This window comes from Babylonia areolata, chromosome 1 (assembly GCF_041734735.1).
Source record: "Babylonia areolata isolate BAREFJ2019XMU chromosome 1, ASM4173473v1, whole genome shotgun sequence".
Lineage (NCBI taxonomy): Eukaryota > Metazoa > Mollusca > Gastropoda > Neogastropoda > Buccinidae > Babylonia > Babylonia areolata.
Genome location: NC_134876.1, coordinates 56,898,720 through 56,921,219, shown reverse-complemented (window position 1 = coordinate 56,921,219; position 22,500 = coordinate 56,898,720). Strand labels below are relative to the sequence as shown.

Genomic DNA, 22,500 nt, shown 5'->3' with positions numbered 1-22,500 from the left:
TTAATAAGGTTAGAACTGATATCAAGTCGATGAATAATATCATAAGGCATCAGTGATGCCTGCATGGTCTCTAATTTTCTTCAGTCAAATTACAAAAAGATCCCATTTCGGTTTATCTTATAGTCAGTAGTAACAAACTAGTGATATGTTATACTTTTTTTTTTCTTTTTCCTTTTCCCTCCCCTTTTCTCAGTGGCGCTTAGCATCGATCCCGGATTGTCGGAACCCTGATCCCTCTGCGGCCCGGCCTTGTATAACCTCAAAAGGGAGAGCGAAGATTAACTTGATTTTTTTCAGTTTAATGATCGTCCATCACATGACGAGTTCAGTTTGACACCTTGCCGCAGTCAATGAACTTACGTATACCGGCTGAAGTTCGATTGGCCCCGATCACTTTGACAGCCCATTCCGTCAGTATTAAGGAACATCAGTTTAAATGAAAATAGGCTGCAAGCACTTCAGTTACCTAGTTTAGAATATAGAAGACTGCGTGGAGATTTAATAGAGATGTATAAAATGACACATGTATTATATGACAGCAGAACTATAAACTCTTTGTTTACATTGAATGAGAACAGTGCCACAAGAGGCCATTCCTACAAACTATTAAAAGTTTCAGTAAAAACTTCCAGATTTGCACATTTCTTTACTAACAGAGTAACAAATGTTTGGAATAATTTGTCACAAGACGTTGTTTCCGCAGGAACAGTGAATACATTTAAAAATTATCTTTGATATTCATTAAAAAAAATTTAAATACAAAACTCATTTACATATTTATTGATTTTTCAAGCATCAGTTGCGCACTCAATGTTGAAAAATGCACCAGACATATGTGGGGACCCTTTTTCTTCCCCACTTCAAGCGGGCAAAAGACCTTGTCAGGCCTGCACGCCTTGATATTGATATGATATGATATGATATGATATGATATTGATATGATATGATATGATATGATATGAAAAGGCAACGGAAAAGAAACTGAGCCGCACTGGCAGCGGCCGGGATTAGTAGACTGACAATATTCTTGTAGCGGGATATTTTACAATCAGTCGAGAAAAAGTAAAGGAATTGTTCACAACATGCTGTCTCATTGCTATCTAGATGATGCTGAGCTGCCAACTCGTTTTTGTATTCACTTACTGAATCAAATGCAAATTCAGTTCATTGCCCAGCAGTCCTGATCATGGCCCCGATACAAGCAAGCCCCCCAACCCCCCCCCCACCCCCCCCCCCCACCCCCCCCCCCCCAAAAAAAACGGGTTGTAAAATACACAATCACTAAGTTAGATGCTTTGTACTGGTTCGCCGTGCCATATTACAAAGAAATGGTTCACCAAACTTCTTTTCATCTAACCCAACGAGTTGAGTAATAGTTATTTCTTTCTTCTTCTTCTTCTTTTATTTTTCAGTCCAAAGTTCAGGGACCTTTCTTGGCAAATTTTTGTGCACACTATATATATTAGCGTTATTGCCACAAGTAGATGTTATGACCAATTTTCTATGGTTCCCGGCTCAGTTTGAAAGGTTATTGTACTTCGTTTAGATCGATCTATTCACTTGCGATATGAACATGCAACTGTCATGGCAGGTCAAAAATTCGTCTGCAAGTCTATTTGTGCCAATCAGAGAGCCGCACTTTCCGTGAAGGATGCCCAACCATAAAATAAACCCAAACACAAAACATGGCGGCTTTAGCAGACGGGTGTGGTAGTCTGTTCGTGTTTATTGGATCATTTCGTGTCGGTTTTTTGTGTGTGCAAAACTTTTGATGTGGAATATATGCTCTGTACATTTTTTCACATGCTCTGTAAATATTTCCACATGGCAGACCGCACGGATTTTTTCGAAGAAGATGAAGAAGAATGAAAGAAGTCTTATCATTATTATACGATATGGAGTCATCAGCCCAAATGCTGGAAGTCGACTTTGGTTAACGTTGTGTGTGTGTGTGAGTGTGTGTGTGTGTGTGTGTGTGTGTGTGTGTGTGTGTGTGTGTGTGTGTGTGTGAGTGAGTGTGCAGCAAGTATTTCTGCTTTATAAGCGTTTACAATTTTGGTAGTTTGGAGTTTGATTTCTTTTGTAGGTGCGCAGACACGTATGCTTCTCATAATGTGTTTGAAACATGTTCTGTTGAAGATAGTCATCATTGTTGCAGTATGGGTGTTACATTACAGGTCATTAATGCTACAAGAGCCAAGTTGAAGTTAATGAAACATCGTCCTGATCCTCAGAATGGGGGCAACATTTCTCTCTCAGATGAAGGCTGTGTTATGGCGCAATGTTCTCCTGAAGCGTCGCAACAGAAGTCAGTTAATTCAGGTAATTGTCTTTGATCATTCATGTATGTAAAATACATATTGATATATATGTGTGTTTGTGTGTTACATTATAAACCTAACACACACACACACACACACACACACACACACACACACACACACAAAGTAGATGGTCATGCACATGTGCGAGTGCACACACATGCATCACACACACATGCGTGTCTGTGTTCATGTGTGTCACGTTATAAACCTAACACACACACACAGACACACACACACACACACTTAAGTAGATGGTAATACACACACACACACACGCATGCATGCATACACACACGCACAAACACACACAATTTAGTTGATGGGCATGCACACACATGCACGTGGGCGCGTGGATACACACACATTACACTCTCTCTCTCTCACACACACACACACATGAACACAAACACACACACACACACACAATTTACCTTAATTATTCCAGTTTATCAGCATGACCAAACTTCAATACATTGATTCTGCACTGCCTTCCCCTCCGTCCCCTCCCTCATACTCCTCATCCCCTGCCACCTCTGTCATTCTGACCCCACCTTACCTCTTTGTTTTAATCAAAGACTGATGCTTAGCTTTGTTTTCATTATCTGCCTGTTTATTGTTGGCAATATGATTGATATGCCAGTAATATGTGTTGTGTCAGATAGGCATGCGCACACATGCTCACACACAATGCACATGCGTACAAGCACACACACTTACATACAAGCACACATTATGGATTTCCCATTGTACTATTATAGATAGGTAACCTTTCTGGTGTCCTGTAGAAGACATGACGCTTTTAAGACAAAGTTTAGCAAAAACATTTGTGTATATGGTAAACTGGTCACGTGAAACCTTTTTTTTTTTTCAGTTTTAAAGGATTTTCAGGTCACTTCCAGAGTCTTATAGTTATAAAGTTAGAAATGTTTAAGAACAAAAACTTAAAAGAAATAGTGTCCAAACAAGTACTGTTGTTCAAAATTGCTGAATCCCTGTTACATAGTCTATTTGGAGTGTTTCTGTGATGCGACATACCAATATTTAATAATATTTTTATTGTTGTTTATGTTGTTACTTGCTGTTACACAGATATTTATAAATAGTTGATTCCATTTGTACTAGTTTATCCTTTTTCTGTATATCCCCCTTTAACCAGCCCCTCATCCCCAACCCCCTCTCTTACACACAAACACTCACACATTACACGTATGATATTACTCTCAGTGAAAAGATGTTAAAGAAATAAGACATGCATGCACATACGTAAATGCATGCACACATAAACACACACACACACGCATGCATGCACACACACACACACACACACACCCACACACACACACACACACACACACACACACACACACACACACACACACACACACACACACACACTCATGCATGCATGCATGCATGCACGCACACACACACGCACACGCACACGCACACACTCATGCACACACTCATACACACACATACACACGCATATACTGATCAAATCATTCAAACATTTTCTCATGGTGGCAGAGCTTTTGAAAGTGCAGGCAAATTACATTGTTGTTGCGACAACAGACAGCATGAAAGAGATATGCATTAACACACAACACACTCTGTTTGATGAAGTGTATTTGACAAGCACATGACACTAAAAGAATTACATTAACATGAGCATGTTCTTTCTGATCTGCTTTGTGCAGGAGATCTTCTTCCCATTGATGTACATCGGAATCCTCGTTGCGATCAAAGCATCCACCAAACCCGCCATCAAACCACCTCTCACATTTCCAGTGTGGCCTCTGGAGAACTTCGCCATTTCCAGTCAGACTCTATTTGTGGTTTCCAATGGACACAATATTACGCCAGTGATGAACAAAGTAGTCGCACAGCTCAGCAACGTAGACTACCAAGAGTATGCCACGCAAGCTGATGCTGATCAAGCCTACCAAAACATCAAGGACAGTGGCAATGAGACTAATACGGTGGGGATTATATTTGGGTATCCAAACAGTTCACTCATCCAGGAGTATGCTATCCGCATGCCCCCTGAAGAGATTGCAAACACAAAGGAGAAGTTTACGAATAATCAAGGTATGTATGTATATGTGTGTGTGTGTGTGTGTGTGTGTGTGTGTGTGTGTGTGTTAGCATGCTTAGTCTTGATTATGCTGATACATGAATGTGTTGAGTGTGTGTGTGTGTTCACTTGCTTAGTCTTGATTATGTTGATACATGAAGTGAACCTGCTAATTGCACTTGCATGCACTCTTTGTTTTAGGCTTGAGGTTGTCACCTTATACATTTAAAATTGTTCAGACATGTCATTTTGATTGCATCATCAATTCAGACATAATGGAAAAGGGATACTTGTGATACACATAAAGATAGCTAAACTTAAGCTTTCTCCAGAATGCCAGGAATCTATAGGGAAGTGGTGAATAAATGATTTTGAGAGTAAAAAAAACCAGCCTGTCAATGTGACTGGTGGTATTGAATGAGATAAAACCAGAAATATCTTTGATCACATCTTCTGGAAATAAAACTGAAATCATCTTAACCATGTTTACATATCTCACAATCCTTGAAATAAGTTTGTGCACAACAAATAATTCATGATAAAGCATTTTGAAATTGCCCTGTAAATTAAAGGCAGACATTCACAAAGATTGAGACATACATTCACAAATATATGCAAACATACATTCACAAACACTGAGGCATACATTCACAAATATATATAAATGCAAACATACTGCTGAGAAACGCAGAAAGTTTGTGGAACACTGGGTTTTTTTAAACCAGACTCAGTTTGATAAGGAGTGTCAATGGTTCAGAGCATAGATCCTTCTCCAGGGACAGTGGTAAGTTATTCATAACTCAAAGTTTTGTTTTTCAAAACTTTCTCCAATAATTGTGTGTTCGTGTGTGTGTGTGCGCGCGCACATGTCCATGTGTGGGGCATATTTTGTGCCTTTTTTATGTGATTATTCATATCTGCAATTTGTATTGTCTTGGTGTAATTTGTTTTTCTCTTCTATGTCATCATGTGCTGTTGCGTGTTATTATGCACTGTTGTATGTGTATTGTTTCATGTGAGGCATTTAGAGCCCATTGCATGGGGAGTTTGAGTCATACAAAGTTAATTATCTTATAATAATGTATTATTATTATTATTATTTCATCTGTTTTAAAACTTTTACAGGCTCAATAGCCATCTTGTTTTATTGCCATACTGCTGAAAGTTTTCTCTAATGTGACTGAAACTCTTCTGTGTTGTAGGTCACTGTCGAGGCCAAGACAACGCTGATGGAAGAGGAAGATTTGACTGTGATGCCAACACCTACTTCATAAGAGGTTTTGCCCATCTCCAGTCAATTATCGATCAAGTGCTCATGAGGGTAAAATGACATTACTTCTGATAGATGCTGCTTTCTGTGCCCTGAAGTTAGATTGTTTTGGTCAAGTTTTTGTAACACACATCATGGAAAATGAAATATGAATATATATATATATATATATATATGTGTGTGTGTGTGTGTGTGTGTGTGTAATATATACATGTAAATTTCTACAGTTTTGAACACAGATTTGCTCATTTACCACCAATTTGCTTATTTGCCATATGCACTGAACACAAAATAGTGAAATACAATATTGATATCTACAAACATTTTTCATCTGTGACCAAGTTACGTTTCAATCATTGTTCATAATTGTTACAGCATGAAAAAAAATGTTATTGTGTATTCAACTGGTGCAAAGGAAAAACTGTAAATAATGATGGCTTATGAAATTATTTGAAAAAATGTAAAAACTGATTCCAGGCAAAAGAATACAAACAATAGAAATGTTCAGCTTTTGTAGGAAACTTCACAGATTATCTTCCCAATATACTATCAAACACTATAAAAAAAAAAAAAAAAAAGAAAAAAAGAAAAAGAAATAGGTATTATTGTTTTGTCCATGCAAAATGTCCATTAAAAATCCTACTAGTTTCCATAGAAAAATGTCATAAGTGTGATAAAAAAACAACAAAAAAACAAAAACAACCTGTGTCTAAAGAGGGAATCTGAATTGAAAGAACTTGTCTCGAAGATTTTGCAAAATGTTTGTTAAAAGAAATCCAGATTTGAAGAAAAACAAGTATACATATAATGATGTATAAAAGACTCGTGAAAATTATCATGTTATTGTAGAATATCATTACTGTTTTTAATTGGGAAAAAACTGAAAGCAGTTGTAACAGGTGGTGTTCAAAACTTCAATGAGAAAGCTCAAATCAGTTTGAAAAAAAACCCAAGTTATTCTGTTCATAACTTCACATGCACCACATTTCAAAATGTAACTTTTTCCAAAAATGAAATGCAAAATAAAAGTACCAGTGTGTGTTGCACACACAGACACACACAAACACACACACACACACTATTTATATATATGTATCTATCATTGTATGTATGTATGTATGTATCTACATATATATATATATAGATAGATAGATAGATAGATAAGAAAGAAAGAAAGAAAGTGGGGTTTTATATGTATGACCATTTTTACCCTGCCATGTAGGCAGCCATACTCCGTTTTCGGGGGTGTGCATGCTAGGTATGTTCTTGTTTCCATAACCCACTGAACACTGACATGGATTACAGGATCTTTAACATGCGTATTTGATCTTCTGCTTGCGTATATACACGAAGGGGGTTCAGGCATAAGTAGGTCTGCACATATGTTGACCTGGGAGATCGGAAAAATCTCCACCCTTTACCCACCAGATGCCATTACCGAGATTCGAACCCAGGACCCTCAGATTGAAAGTCCAACACTTTAACCACAAGGCTATTGCGCCCGTTAGTTGTTTTTTTTCTGCAAAGATGTCACTGTAGCCAGTATAGGAAGCATTTAACAGATTTAGTCAATACATTGCACACATCTTCCCAAGCATTGTGGTGCTAGCTTTGAAGTATTGTGATTTGTCTTGTTGTATATTCACTACATATATGTTGCTGTATGGGTAGCCTGTTATGTTTCTGGTGTCGCACTGATTTCCATTAATATTTTTTCTTTGATTAAACATCCCACACACACACACCCCAACCTGCCCCCCATACCCCACCCCTCACCCCCCGGGGCTAAAGCAAAACTGTTCAAACTGTTCAACTGTTCAAACTGATAGTTGCAACATTTACGTATTGTGATGTATGTTGTGTTGTGAGTGTTACTGGGTTTGAGTGTTTGGTTGGATGTCTGTGCAGAGTTGTGCATGTAAGTTGTCATTTTAGTCTTCAATTACATGTTTTTCATGTCAGTTTCTACATTGTACAGCGCAGCTGAGTATGTTCTGCACAATAATGGTGCTGTATCAATTAGATTATTATAATTATCATCATTTGTTGCTTCTGAATCTAAAAATCAACTGTTTTGCCATACCTATCACAGGAGGAGTTTGGTGTCACTGTACCCGATGTGACAGTGAAAGTCCAGATGATGCCGAAAGGGGAGTTCAGTCCTAACCTGACCGTCATCCAAACCATATCATCCATCTACTTTGTGCTGGCCTACTCGTTCTTCGTCAACTTCCTGACCGTCAACTTGGTGGCTGAGAAGGAGAAGAAGATCCGTGAGGGCATGTTCATGATGGGGCTGCGGAATTCTGTGTTCTGGTGAGGAAATACCATGAAGAAACAAAATGAAATAACAATAGATAGGAAATCCATGATGGCATGAGGGCATGAAACTGTCAGCAAGGTTTTATTCCACAGTCAATTCACTTGTTAAATTCTATGCTTAAGTAATGAATTTATGGAACAGAGGAACACAGTGTGGTGTAGAGAATGTTAGGGAAAGGGACTGAAGGGAGGTGCCATGTGGCTTTTTTTTTTCTTCCTCTATTATGACCGCCTGGTCATATAGCCAGTTTACAGCTGTACATCAGTTTACACACATGATGAGTAGGGGAAGGGGTGGATTGGGAGAGGATACTGATGTGAACATGCAGCAATAGTGTGTGTGTGAGAGAGAGCGTGTATTATTTCTTCTGAGATGTGTGATGCTTTTGCATGTTAAATTTTTATGTGATTGGTGATGGGGCTATGCCTTTCTATGCTCTGATGAGGATATGAAATGGAGAAATGAAATGGAATAATGATAGAAAAAAGATCAGTGAATGCATGTTTATGTTGGGGCTGTGCAATAGAAGTATGCTTTGGTGAGGAATTAACAGGAAAAAATTAAATAACAATTGAAATTCTGTGTTCTTCTGAGAATGTGGAGTGAATAGAAAAAATTCTAAATTCTATGTTCTTGTGTGGAAATAAAGTGAAGAAATAAAATCACGTTAGATATTCTAGTTATTGGAAACTGATACATTTTTGTCAAATTGTCTCATTCGTTTGATTCTCATTCTTTTTTTCATTCTGTGTTAATGGACCACAAGTCTCACATTCGCTTGTATTCACAAGTGGACATTTAACTGTGAGTACTTGAGAATATTGGACACTGATAATTTTTTCGCCTTTCCTGGTTATTTGATACTGATAAGTTCTGACTATTTCAGGCTGTCCTGATCACTTCATAACCCGTAACAGCCAACTTTTTCAGGCTGTCCTGGTCACTTGATAACCCATAACAGCCAACTTTTTCAGGCTGTCCTGGTCACTTGATAACCAATAACAGCCAACATTTTCAGGCTGTCCTGGTCACTTGATAACCAATAACAGCCAACATTTTCAGGCTGTCCTGGTCACTTGATAACCAATAACAGCCAACATTTTCAGGCTGTTCTTGTCATGTAATACCAACACCTGCCAACTTTTTTCAGGCTGTCATGGTCATTTAATGCAGATAACTGCTGACTTTTTCAGGCTATGATGGTCACTTGAAAATGATAACAGCCAACTTTTCCACGTTCTCCTGGCCAGTTAACACCGACAACTGCCAACTGTATCAGGCTGTCCTGGTCACTTGATAGCTGATACTTCCAACTTCTTCAGGCTGTCTTGGTCACTATGTGCTGATAACTGCTGACTTTTTCAGGCTGTCCTTGTCGTTTGATACTGATAACTGCCGACTTTTTCCAGGCTGTCATGGTCATTTAATGCAGATACATGCTGACTTTTCCAGGCTGTCATGGTCATTTGAAACAGATAACTGCTGACTTTTTCAGGCTGTCCTGGTCTCTGGTCTACTTCCTGATCATCCTGGTGGTGACCGCAGTGGTCACAGGTGTCTCAGTGGCCGGCAAGTTTTTTGAGAACAGCAACATGTTCATCTTCTTCCTGATGCTGTTGCTGTACGGATTGTCCATCATCGCTCTTGCCTTCCTTCTCACGCCATTCTTCAAGAAGGCAAAGCCTGCTGGTGAGTTTGGCTGAGTTTCAGTTTCAGTTTCTCAAGGAGGCATAACTGTGTTCGGACAAATCCATATATGTTACACCACATCTGCTGGGCAGATGCCTGACAGCAGCATAACCTAACGTACTTGTCCGGCCTTGAGTGGATGCTAATCTATTTGTGTACCTATCAGAGTGGATTTCATTTTATATAATTTGGCCAGAGGACAACACTCTCATTGCTATGGTTTCTTTTTCAGTGCACCAAGTATGTGCCGCACAGGGGATCTCGGTTTATTGTTTCATCCGAAAGAGGAAACGCTCAGTTTGATTTTCCAGTAAAACTAAGGAGAAAGGGCGAGAGCGGGATTTGAACCCGAATGGCTGATGTTGTTGAGTATGACTGTCAGTTTGTTGTTGAGTATTTGTATTTGTATTTCTCTTTTTTTGTCACAACAGATTTCTCTGTGTGAAATTTGGGTTGTTTATCGTCTCTTCCGAATGACTGGTTGTTGAGTATGGGTGTCAGTTAGTTGTTGAGTATGGCTGTCAGTGTGTTGTTGGGTATGGCTGTCATTGTGTCGTCGAGTATGGGTGTCAGTTTGTTGTTGGGTACGGCTTTCAGTTTGTTGTTTAGTATGGCTGTCAGTGTGTTGTTGAGTACGGGCATCAGTTTGTTGTTTAGTATGGCTGTCAGTGTGTTGTTGAGTACGGGCATCAGTTTGTTGTTTAGTATGGCTATCAGTGTGTTGTTGAGTATGGCTGTCAGCGTGTTGTTGAGTATGGCTGTCAGTGTGTTGTTGAGTACAGGCATCAGTTTGTTGTTTAGTATGGCTATCAGTGTGTTGTTGAGTATGGCTATCAGCGTGTTGTTGAGTATGGCTGTCAGTGTGTTGTTGAGTACGGGCATCAGTTTGTTGTTTAGTATGGCTATCAGTGTGTTGTTGAGTATGGCTGTCAGCGTGTTGTTGAGTTTGGCTGTCAGTGTGTTGTTGAGTATGGCTGTCAGTGTGTTGTTGAGTATGGCTGTCAGCGTGTTGTTGAGTATGGCTGTCAGTGTGTTGTTGAGTATGGCTGTCAGTTTGGTATTGTATTGTATTGTATTGTATTGTATTTCTCTTTTTGTCATAGAGTATGGGTGCAGCTATGTTGTTAGATAAGTCTGCTGTTACATTGTTGAATATGGCTGTTTGTCCAGTATGGGTTTTTTGGTTGAGAAATGATGCTGGTATGTCATTGAGTATCACTGTTGTTGATTACAGTTGTTAGTTTGTCGTTAAGTATAGCTCCATATTTGTTGTCCTAAGTCTAGCATCATAAGGATGTTAAGAATCAGGTAGGTTAGAAAGTGCATGTAACATCATCAGAATATACATGATGGCAAACAAATATATCATTTGTGGCATGGTGGGAAGTGTCCCATGAAGACTGAATGACTGCTGTTAAAACACAGTGGTAATATTCAGCCCTTTTGACTGTAGCGATTGAAGTAAAGGAGAAGAAAAAAGCTTTTCATCTTTTTGTTATTTTTTTAATTTTAATTTTAATTTTTTTTTAGTGAATCTGAGCAGATGGTTAGACAAGAAAAGAATGAACTGGCAAACTGATAAGTAAGCTATTTCAGCCTCTAGGATTAAAAGGACTGTCTGGACCAAATCTCTGACAGATCATGTATCATAGCAGTCACAGATTTGGAACAAATGAGAGATTACAAATTTCCTCCCCGCAGCAGGAAATTCACATGACTCACCCTGCCGTATGCATCACCCGAAGCAGGATTTTGTGACTTGCTGTCTGTTTATGGTTTCACACATCTCTGTGTAAACGAAAACTTGTTTTCATTATCTTACCTTCTGATAAAGGGACAAATTCTTGATATTTCTGTCCAGATTTGATCCACGTTATGTTCTAAGCAAGTCATTGGAATGTTTCTGTCACACCTGTGCTGATCCTACCAGTCTGAGTTTACTTGGGCAAGGGGAAGTAATGCAAGTAGATTTACATAGGAAGAATAAGGATAAAATGTCTTCATTTCAGCAGAACATTTTACTTTCTAATAATAATAATAATAATGATAATGATAGTATTTATATAGCGCTGAATCTTGTGCAGAGACAAATCTAAGCGCTTTCACACCAGTCATTCACACGCATGCATAACTCTGAAACTGAAGAAAACTGAAGACAAGGAAGAGGTAGGGGAGGGAGGCTATCTTGTGAAGAGGTGGGTTTTAAGGCCAGACTTGAAAGAGCTGAGTGCGGGTGGAGACCTGATGAAGCGAAAGAGGAGATTCATTCCAAATACAAGGTCCAGAGACAGAAAGAACGGCGTCCAACAGTGGAGTGTTTGAATCTGGGTATGCATAAACAGAGTGGATCCGAAGCTGATTGTAGAGAGTGAGATGGAGTGTAGAGGTGAAGGCAGCCACAAAGATAGGAAGGGGCAGATTTGTGAATACAGTTATAACATAGAATGCTGATTTTATACTTTATTCTGTGTGAGACAGGGAGCCAATGGAGATGTTGCGAAATAGGAGTGATGAAATGTGTGTCTTTGCATTTGCACACTTATGTGATTATTCATGTGTGTAGGTGTGCACAGCACAGATTTGCTGAGCATGGCTTATTTTCATTCTTGTTTTATTTCAGTCATCTGCCTTCAGTGTGTCTTTCATTTTAATCATGTTTCATTGTATTTAGTTATTTGTTTGTTGGGTTTGTGTGTATGTCATGCATCTGCTCCTTGTTTTGTTTTGTTTTTTGTTTTTCGTTACAGTAGATTTGTTGTGGTGTATATGGAACAGTTCACAAGCTTTGGCACCTTGAAACTGCAAATGATAAAATGTGTGGATTTTCTCATGCTTCAGGCCTTGTGGCGAGTTTTCTGACGATAATCATGTCGCTGGCTTACCTGGCGGTGAGTCAGACACGTACTGTCACCGATACAGAGTACACCAACAGCGTTCCACCTGAAGCACAGTGGGTCATGTGTCTTCTGTCACCTGTGGCACTCGCTCTGGCTGTGGATATGGTGAGTAGCTCTGACACTTCATTTTGTGTTATTTTATTTTATTTTGTTTCATTTTATTTTATTTTGGCTGTGGTGTGATGAATGGCATGGCCCTGAAACTGTTTTGTGGTGGTGGTGGTGTTTTTTTTGCTGTGGATATGGTGAGTAGCTTTGATGCCTTGGTCTGTTTGTTTTCTCTTTTTTGTTGTTGTCTTTTTCATTTTAGTTTTGTTTTAGTGGCTCTGACACTTTGTTTTGTTTTATTTCATTTAGGCTATGAATATTGTGATTGGCTCTGACAATCTTGTTTAATTTGATTTGATTTGATTTTGTCTGTGGACACAGCGAGTGGCTTTGATACTTTGTTTTAGTTTATTTCTGTTTTATTTTTAATTAACTTTTGTCTCATTTTATTTTATTTGGGCTGTGACTCGGATGTTTTATTCATTTTAGGACAAGGCCCCTCATGAAGGGGAGTGTGAACAAATAAACAGTGATTGTAATATCAGACATGAACATGGAAACAAAAAAACATATCATGACAATGGAAATATCAGATTAATCATGAGGATCAAGATGTAACAATTTCCCTATATTTAAAGGCTTTCTATAAATACAAAGACAGATTTCGCTTGATATTTTGGTCAGCATAAGACAACAGCAAATTTGAAGAGACAATTTTGACAGTAATATGAAGGTTGAATTAATTTTTCTTTTATTTCTTTCAGTACTTCATGAAAAGAACAAAATGCACTTATCTTTTTTCAAACATTTACACAGTAGGTATATCAGATCAGAGTCTATTTTGCTTTTGTATTCAAACCGATAGACAGCCAAATCAGAAATACCTTTATTTGTTTTGGCTTTTAACACTTTGCTGTGGTTCCATTTGCGTTTGGTGTTTCTTTTTTTTCTGTATGTTAATATTTTTATTTTTGTGCTGTTCATATCTCAGAAGTTTTGTTTGTTTTGTTCACATTTGCTAGTCATTCAGATGAGACAATGAACTGATGTGCCAACTCAATGCAAGCCTTTGTGCATGCTTTTATGCTTTTTACTCTTTATGGTGGTTTTGTTCAGATTGATGCTTCGTGTTTGTTTTCAGTTTCATTGCTTTCAGTGTCATTTTCAAGGAGATGTCGGAGAACTGACCTGTGTGTGCTGTGCCATGACTTTGTGTCTTGTTTATGTGTATGCTTTATGTTTGTTTTGTTGGTGTTTATGTCTTTGTGGGTTTTTTTATGTGGTTAAATTTGGATCAAGCAGGTGTCAGTTGACAGGTATTTTAGGAGGTTTTATATCAAATGAAAATGTTTTTTGAAAATATAATTTTGATGTTTATTTTAGATGTGAAGGTGTGAATGCATATGTGCGAGTAACACTCAGTACGTGTTTGTGTTAATGTGTGTGTGTGTGTGCTTGTGTGTGAATGCCTGGGTGTTTGAGCATGTGTGATGCACACACACACACACATCTGCATGTGTACACACACATGTGCACACACGCACGCACACATACACACAAATGCACTCTCACACACACACACACCTGCACACACTCAACACACACACACACACACACAAACACACACATGCACATGCACATGCACACTCGCTCACTTGCACACACACGGCGCGTGCACGCACGCACATACACAACTGATCACGGCTGAACAAAACAGACAATAATGTCATGAGGTTGGTGTGTTTCTAATCACTCACAGGGCCTTTACCTGGATGTTACCAAGGGAGGAATGACCTTTGAGACCATTGATTGGGGGGAATTTCCGCTGTACGCCCCCATCCTCATGCTTTTCCTGGACGTTGTTCTCTACTTTCTGCTGGCAGTTTACCTGGATCACGTCATCCCAGGTATACAACCAGACAGTGGTTTGCATTTGGGTATTGTATTGTATTATTGCCCTTTTGTCACTACAGATTTCTCTGTGAAATTTTGGATGCTCACCCCAGGGAGAGCATGTTGCTTGTTTTTCTGTAAAAGTGGATTTTTCTGCAGAATTTTGCCAGGGTCAACCCTATTGTTGAGTGGGGTCTAAGCACATGTTACATGTGGGACCTGAATTTATCATTTCATCCAATTGACTAGCGTCCAGACCACCTCTCGAGGTCTGGTGGAGGGAGAGAAAATAGTGGTGAGTGTGGGACTGGATCCTAAGCACTCAGATTCTCTTGCTTCCTAACTTGACACGTTAGCACTTTTGAATTTTGGTGGTTGAGATTCAAACTCACAAAGCTTTTGACTGTGTGTTTGATTCTAAACTGACAGCAAGGCGTTCTTTTCTTTCTGCCTGGCAGTCACTTTATAATTATTTGTGTATGTGTGTTTGTATGCCCACATATATGACTGTATAGGAGTATGATTCTGTTTGCTGTGCTTGTATAAATGCATTCATACATTGGTGAACTTGTCTGTACCATGAAGATGTGTCACACAGAGAGATTGCTTGTTATTCAGTAACAAACCTTTTTTTTAAATTAAAAATTTGAACTTGTCCAAAACTGAAACAGTTCCAATCAGGCATTTCATGTGATATGTTTATCAGGGGAGTATGGACCGAGGTACAAGCCACTGTACTTTCTTGAGAAGTCCTACTGGTTCCCGCAGAAGAGTAAATCAGGAGACCGAACTCACCTGATGGACGTGCATGACAGCAACTACAGCGGGGAGGCAGTGTCAGGACCCAACATAGAACCCATGCCAGCAGACATGGCCAGCCAGAGGACCATGAGGTGTCACATCACACTGCTCTTTTCTGTGTCCATTCTACATGTATAATGTATGTATGCTAATTAATGTTGTTTTGTATATGCTCATCCATTGAAATGAGTGCTTGGCTTTATCAGTAAACCATTCAGACACGGACATCACGTAGGTCAGGGGGATGTGTATGTTGTCACACACACCATGCAATGCTTTACAGACATGTAGAAACACGAGGTCTTGAACACGTGACCTAGAGTCGGTGTATATGCACATTTGGACACAGGGTCTCTTGTTCATAAGAAGTGGAGAAGTGGCTTTGTAATAATGCAACGAACTGGGAAGCGAGTGCCGAGGGGTTCGAGTTCGATATGTAGACCTTAATTTTTACTCTCCACCCTTCCCCCTCCACTCGACCTCGAGTGGTGATCTGGGTGCTTGTCATTTGGATGAGATGATAAACTGAGGTCCCATGTGCAATATGCACGTAGCATACATAAAAGAACCCACAGGAATGAAAGAGTTGTCTGTGGCAAAATTCTATACAAACAGTACACTTTGATAGTAGAACAAACACACTTGCAGTCAGGAAAATAAATGTAAAATAAGGGGAACGATGTGCTGTGATGATGCATTCTACCCGGTGAGAGCAGGACGAATTTGACATTTTGAGAAATAAAAAGTAATACAGTACAAAACAACACAATACTTACATTTATGAATGTAAATAGTTGTGGAAGCAGACTTCAGTGCATGTTTTGGGACTTGGTCAACAATACAGAAAATGGAAATTATTCTGAATTAATTTTGATATTTGATTCAGTATGAATGTTTTCGCATTAAGGTGTACATATACACGGATTAGGTCATGCTGGTAAATGGTGAATGTTTGGCACAAGTCCTTAATGGTCAATGTTTAACACAAGTCAGATAGTTTGGTGAATGTTTGGCACAAGTCAGATATTTTGATGGTGACTGTTTGGCACAAGTCAGATAGTTTGATAGTGAATGTTCGGCACAAGTCAGTTTGATGGAGACTGCTTTGCACAAGTCAGGTAGTTTGATAGTGAATGTTTGGCACAAGTCAGTTTGATGGAGACTGTTTTGCACAAGTCAGATAGTTTGATAATGAAAATTGATGTTGCTGTGCTTTCAGAGTCATCAACATCTCCAAGTCTTTCAAGAATCAAGACAAGGAAAAAGTCAAGGTCCAACCGAAAGTGTTTGCTGTCAAGAGTATGTATATTGTACTGTGTGTGTTTGTTAGGTGAGTGTGTGTGTGTGTGTGTGTGTGTGTGTGTGTTTTCTGATTGTACAAACACAGTTCATGGTTCAATGTGAATGGAAGTGATGTCTATTCGGTGTTGTGTTAATGTCAGTGCAATGCAATACAGTACGATATATACAATACAATATCATGCAATACAATGCAGCACAATACAGCACAATAGAGTATCACTTTATTAATCCCTCCTATGGGAAATTTTTGTTTGCTGAACCACACATTAAGAATCACATAAACATAATGAACATACTAGTCTGCATAATTACGGTTTTTCTTTTTAATGTGAATAGCATGTAAGAGAAAAAAATCACTGTGCAAATAAAGTCACTGTGTAAAGCATTTGACATATGGTGTCAACATATATATGTTTTATTGCAGATCTGTCCATCGACATGTATGAAGGGCAGATCACTTGTCTCCTCGGTCACAATGGGGCAGGAAAGACAACTCTCATCAATATGTTGACTGGAGTAATGCCACCTACTTCTGGCACTGCGACGATCCGTGGTCTGGTGTGTGTTGCTAAAAAGAATATAATAAGATAAAATAGAATAAATGGAAAAAAGAAGGAAAGAAAAATAACTGTATATTGGATAGTTCCAGTTTCAGTTTCGGTAGCTCAAGGAGGCGTCACTGCGTTCGGACAAATCCACATACGCCACACCACATCTGCCAAGCAGATGCCTGACCAGCAGCGTTACCCAACGCACTTTATATTGGATAAAGAATTGGAAGTGAACCCTGATTCACCTGCCTTATTTTATAACAGTTGGTGCTATTATTGTATTGGTGTTATCATCATGTTTAGTATTATTATTTTAGTCAATATAATTGGTTGATTGATTTATCGATAACTGTTTTTAATAGTTTTGTTTTTTTTCTTCTTCCTCTTTTGTTCATATAACAGCTGTGTTGTTTTGTGCATTTTATGTACCAGTAAAATACAAAATTATGCTCTATTTGTTCATACTGTTACTTTGTAGTATGTGCAATGTACATGTCTTTTTTCTGTGAAAATACAAAAATAATTATATGATAAACACAAAGCCAAGAAGATGAAGTGTCTAGAGTAATGTGTGAGTGTGTCTGTGACACCTACCGTCTCAGCTGCAACTTTTTGTTTTGTATTGTATTACTGGAATGAAACATGATTGTCATGACAGATTTCTCTGTGTGAAATTCAGGTTGCTTTCCCCAGGGAGAGCAGGTTGCCACAGTGCAACACCTTGGGGTTTTTTTTGGGTGTTGTCTAATTCTCTTTGCAAGTCTTTGTTTCTGCATCAAAGAGGATTTTTCTACAGAATTTTGTCAAGGACAAATACTGTGTTGCCATGTTTTATTTTTTTTAATGAGCGTTAAGTGCGTGCATCCAAATTACTAGCCCCCAGACCTCTCAAGTTCTAGCAGAAGGGAAGAAAATGTGACAAGTGTGAGAATTGATCCTGCAACCTCAGATTCTCTCATTTCTTTAGGCAAAAGCATTGCCACTAAGCCACCACTCTTGTTTCATCTATCGCTTTGCAGTGGTTACAGAAAATGTGAATAAGAGACCATCTTGAACAGACCGAAAAGTCAGGCAGCTGTTTGGAAGTGTGTTATTCCAGAAATGATTTATTCAATGCACAGTGCAGTCTTCTGCCTGAATGCTTTTCCATTTTTTCTTGTGGTGTCTTAGTGGAAGCCCACACCAAAGTAAAGTTATGGACATATTCAACTTTTGCTCCCTTCTTGTGATAGATGACCCTGTGTGTGTGTGTTTGTGTGTGTGTGTGTGTGTGTGTGTGTGTTTGAATTATTTGCCTGTTAGCTGTGTTTTTTTCTATTCTAATTCATTTTCTTGCTTTCATTTATTTACTTATTGTTAATTTGGAGGTTTTTTTTGGTTTTTTTGTTTGTTTGGGGTTTTTTTTACCACAGAATTTGGTAGGCCGCATAGTAAGACATTTGCCGCCCACTTTGCTGTATATATATATATATATATATATATAAAGTATGTTGTTTTTTTACATTTGTTTGGTTGTAATTTTTTCTAAAAAATAGAACTGGTTAGTGTACATGGATAAATCCGCACGCTTCGACGCCTTCAATCTGAAACTGAGACTGTGCTGACTGTGTGGGCAGGATGTGTCATGCAGCGGGGACGTGGAGGAAATTCGAACCATGTGCGGCATCTGTCCCCAACACAACATCCTGTACGATGAGCTGTCCGCCAAAGAGCACCTGGTGATCTTTGCTGGCATCAAGGGAGTGCCTGCCGACAAGACTGAAGCTGAAGTAAGTGTTAGGAATCGAAAGAAGTAAGTGTTAGAAATGGAAAGAAGTAAGTGTTTGGAAAGAAAGTAAATGTCAGGAATGGAAAGAAATATTTTGAAAGAAGTAAGTGTTAGAAATGGAAAGAAGTCAGTGGTAGGAATGAAGTAAATGTCAGGAATGGAAAGAAGTAAGTTTTAGGAATGGAAAGAGATAAGTGTTAGGAAAGAAGTAAATGTCAGGAATGGAAAGAAGTAATTGGAATGTAGTAGGTGTTACGAACGGAAAGAAATAAGTGTTGGGAATGGAAAGAAGTGTTAGGAAAGAAGTAAATGTCAGGAATGGAAAGAAGTAATTGGAATGTAGTAGGTGTTAGGAATGGAAAGAAGTAAGTGTTAGGAAAGAGGTAAAAGTCAGGAATGGAAAGTAAATGAAAAGAAGTAAGTGTTAGGAATGGAAAGAAGTAAATGTTAGGAATTGAAAGAGTTAGGAATGTAAAGAAGTAAGTGTTAGGAATGAAAAGAAGTAAGTGTCAGAAAAGAAATTAAATGTCAGGAATGGAAAAAGTAAATGGAATGTAGTAGGTGTTAGGAATGGAAAGAATTACTGTTAGGAATGGAAAGAAGTAAGTGTTAGAAAAGAAGTAAATATTAGGAATGGAAAGAAGTAAGTATTAGAATGGAAAGAAGTAAGTGTTACTGTTTGGAAAGAAATAAGTGTCACTGAATGAAAACTGATAAATGTTAGGAACTGAAAGTAGTAAATATTAATAATGGAAAGATGTAAATATTAGGATTGGAAAGACATAAGTGTTAGGAACAGAAATAAGTAAGTGTTACTGAATGGAAAGAAGTAAGTGTTAGGAATTGAAAGAAATAAATGAAAGGAATGGACAGAAGTGAGAGTTACTGAATGAGGAATTGAAAGAATAAGTGTTAGGAATAGTGTGTTACTGAGTGGAAAGTGGGTAGTGTTCCTGAATGGAAAGTGGAAAGTGTTACAAGCCGAAGTAGTAATTAATAGGGATGGAAATAACAAAGAGTAAGGAATGGAAATAAATAAATGTTAGAAATGGGAAGAAGTAAGCATTAGTATGGAAAAGAAGTTTTGGAAAGAAGTAAATGTAATTGAATGGAAAGTGGTGTTTCTAAATGGAAAGAAGTAAGTGTTAAGAATGAAGTAAGTATCTGGAAAAGAAAGAAATGTTTGGAAAGGAAAGAAATAAGTGTTATGGAGGGAAAGGAGTAAGTGTTAGGAATTGAAAGAGATTAGTATTGGAAATGTAAATAACTAAATGGAAAGAAGTGAGTGTTTTGAACAGAAGGAAGCAAGTGTTACAAATGGAAAGAAGTACATTTTAGGAATGGAAAGAAGTGTTTGGAAGGGAAAGGAGTAGGTGTTTGGCATGCAAAGAAATGTGTTAGAAATGGAAAGAAATAAGTGTTGGGACTGCAGATAAGTAAATGGAAAGAAGTGAGTCTCAGGAATGGAAGGAAATAAGTGTTAGAAATGGAAAGAACTAAATGGAAAGAAATTAATTTTTAAGAATTGAGAGAAGTATTAGGAAAAGAAACAGTGTCACCAAATGGAAAGTGGCGTCAGGAACTGAAAGTAGTATTTAATTACACATACTTACCGTGACCCTCTGGTGCAGACTCCGGCAGGGGTCTGGATTCCTGTCCTGTCCAAACTACTAGTCCGCTATGTGGAGAAATCGAAAGAAGCTGCAGCAAATAGCCTCCCTTGGTAGTTACCTCCCTTGTGTTACCAGAAGCAGCGTCCTCTTTTCCGGCAGCCATCTTGGATTGCCTGACCTGTCCTACATTTGCGGCTATTTTTTTTTGCATTTTATACGTTTCTGTCCTTTCATTGACTCCTTGTCTTTGCATGTAACCATGTTTTCAAACAGGATACACGACTGCGTCAATTGTTTGGGTGCTCAGCCCGGAACTGAAAGTAGTAAATATGAGGAATGGAAATTTGTATTTGAAAAAAAAGAAAAAAAAAAAAAAAAAAAAAGGGTCATTGACTGACTTCTGTATGTTCATTCTAAGTTTTTAAATCATTGGTGGAAAAAAAGTTTAAAAAACCTTCCAGTCAAGGATGGTTGTATGATCTGTCACCCTGGCTGTGCTGAAGGGGTTAAGACTGAAAATTGTGGAAGTAATTGTCGACTTAAAAACACTGGTGTTTTTCATTTACATTGCCTACTGTCCTCTGCGTCATTTATTTTAACAGACAGAAATATTCCAACACACATCATCATATGCTTTGATTAGATGGGATTTGTAATATGCCATCTATCATGATTATGAGTCGTTTGGTCAGGGTTCTCACAAAGTCCTCTGGTTAGCGTTCTTTCTCTTTTCATGGCTCAGCTGTCTTGAACCAACTCCTTCTGCAGATCGGGCACTCTTCTTTTTCCACTTCATTCAAGTCTTCTCTGAAAACACACCTTTTTAAACTGGTGTAGAACACACACACACCATTCCATTGTTCTTGTTGTGTGCTTCTTGTGTATGTGTTGTGTGTGTGTGTGTGTGTGTGTGTATCTGTTTTTGTGGGGCCCCTAGAGCCCTATTTGGAGAATAATCACTATATAGTTTCACATTATTATATTATTGTAATCAGCATAACATTTTTTTTTGTTGTAAACTCCAGCAAGCCATCGTCAATCTAATTGGATGAAGTAAAGTGCAACACATCATAGTTAACCTGATGATGACTAAATTGGATGAAGAAAGCTCTAGTATACTATCGTCAACAGGATGATTACTAATTGGATGAAATCATGCATCACAGGTGAAACGAGCAATGGAAAGTGTGGACCTTTTGGACCAAGCGGACGTGATGTCATCCAAACTGAGTGGTGGCCAGAAGCGGAAACTCTCTGTTGCTATGGCACTGATTGGTGATCCTAAGGTAAAGAGACTGTGTTTTACTGGCAGCTTTCCTCTTGTGCGAGAACATTTAAGGGATTATATGAGCATGCGGCTACATGACACTCACATTAGCAAAAACATGCACACAGCACATGCGCTCACACACACACACACACACACACACACCACGCCATACCTTTCTGCACCAACTCACATACCCATACCCATACACACATGCACTCACACACACACACTCACACACACAAACACACACCACCACACCATACCAGACCACCACACACACACACACACACACACACACACACACACACACACACACACACACACACACACACACACACACACACACACACACACACACACACACACACACACACACACACACACGCATGCATGCATGCATGCATGCATGGGCGTGCACACATGCATATACACGCACGCACACACACACACACACACACACACACACACACACACACACACACACACACACACACACACACGCATGCATGCATGCATGCATGCATGGGCGTGCACACATGCATATACACGCACGCACACACAGAACCAGATGAATGACACCATTTATGTTTTGCAGATCATTTTCCTCGATGAACCCACAGCAGGTATGGACCCCTACTCCCGGCGCCATCTGTGGTCTCTGCTGAAGAACAGCAAAG

At 38.8% G+C, this 22,500-nt stretch overlaps 1 protein-coding gene across 7 annotated transcripts in view; it reads left to right on the top strand.

Annotated features, from left to right (window-relative positions):
- Positions 1-22,500, top strand: part of LOC143284458 (cholesterol transporter ABCA5-like) — a 75,781-nt gene that overhangs the window by 13,650 nt on the left and 39,631 nt on the right. For 4 of the 7 annotated variants that reach the window (XR_013055541.1, XM_076591133.1, XM_076591108.1 and 1 more), the window contains exons 2-14: positions 2,178-2,322; positions 4,022-4,412; positions 5,601-5,719; positions 7,761-7,984; positions 9,487-9,680; positions 12,519-12,682; positions 14,385-14,532; positions 15,225-15,411; positions 16,539-16,618; positions 17,046-17,179; positions 18,789-18,941; positions 21,720-21,839; positions 22,419-22,500. The exon at positions 22,419-22,500 is cut by the window's right edge and continues 57 nt beyond it. Coding sequence is in view for 6 of the 7 variants with exons in the window: in XM_076591133.1 (XP_076447248.1) it covers positions 2,236-2,322; positions 4,022-4,412; positions 5,601-5,719; positions 7,761-7,984; positions 9,487-9,680; positions 12,519-12,682; positions 14,385-14,532; positions 15,225-15,411; positions 16,539-16,618; positions 17,046-17,179; positions 18,789-18,941; positions 21,720-21,839; positions 22,419-22,500 (2,083 nt within the window). In the remaining variant the exon portion in view is untranslated. Of the gene's footprint in view, positions 1-1,701; positions 1,756-2,177; positions 2,323-4,021; positions 4,413-5,600; positions 5,720-7,760; positions 7,985-9,486; positions 9,681-12,518; positions 12,683-14,384; positions 14,533-15,224; positions 15,412-16,538; positions 16,619-17,045; positions 17,180-18,788; positions 18,942-21,719; positions 21,840-22,418 lie in introns of those variants that run through there. The other 3 variants (XM_076591143.1, XM_076591125.1, XM_076591155.1) reach the window with 3 other exon arrangements.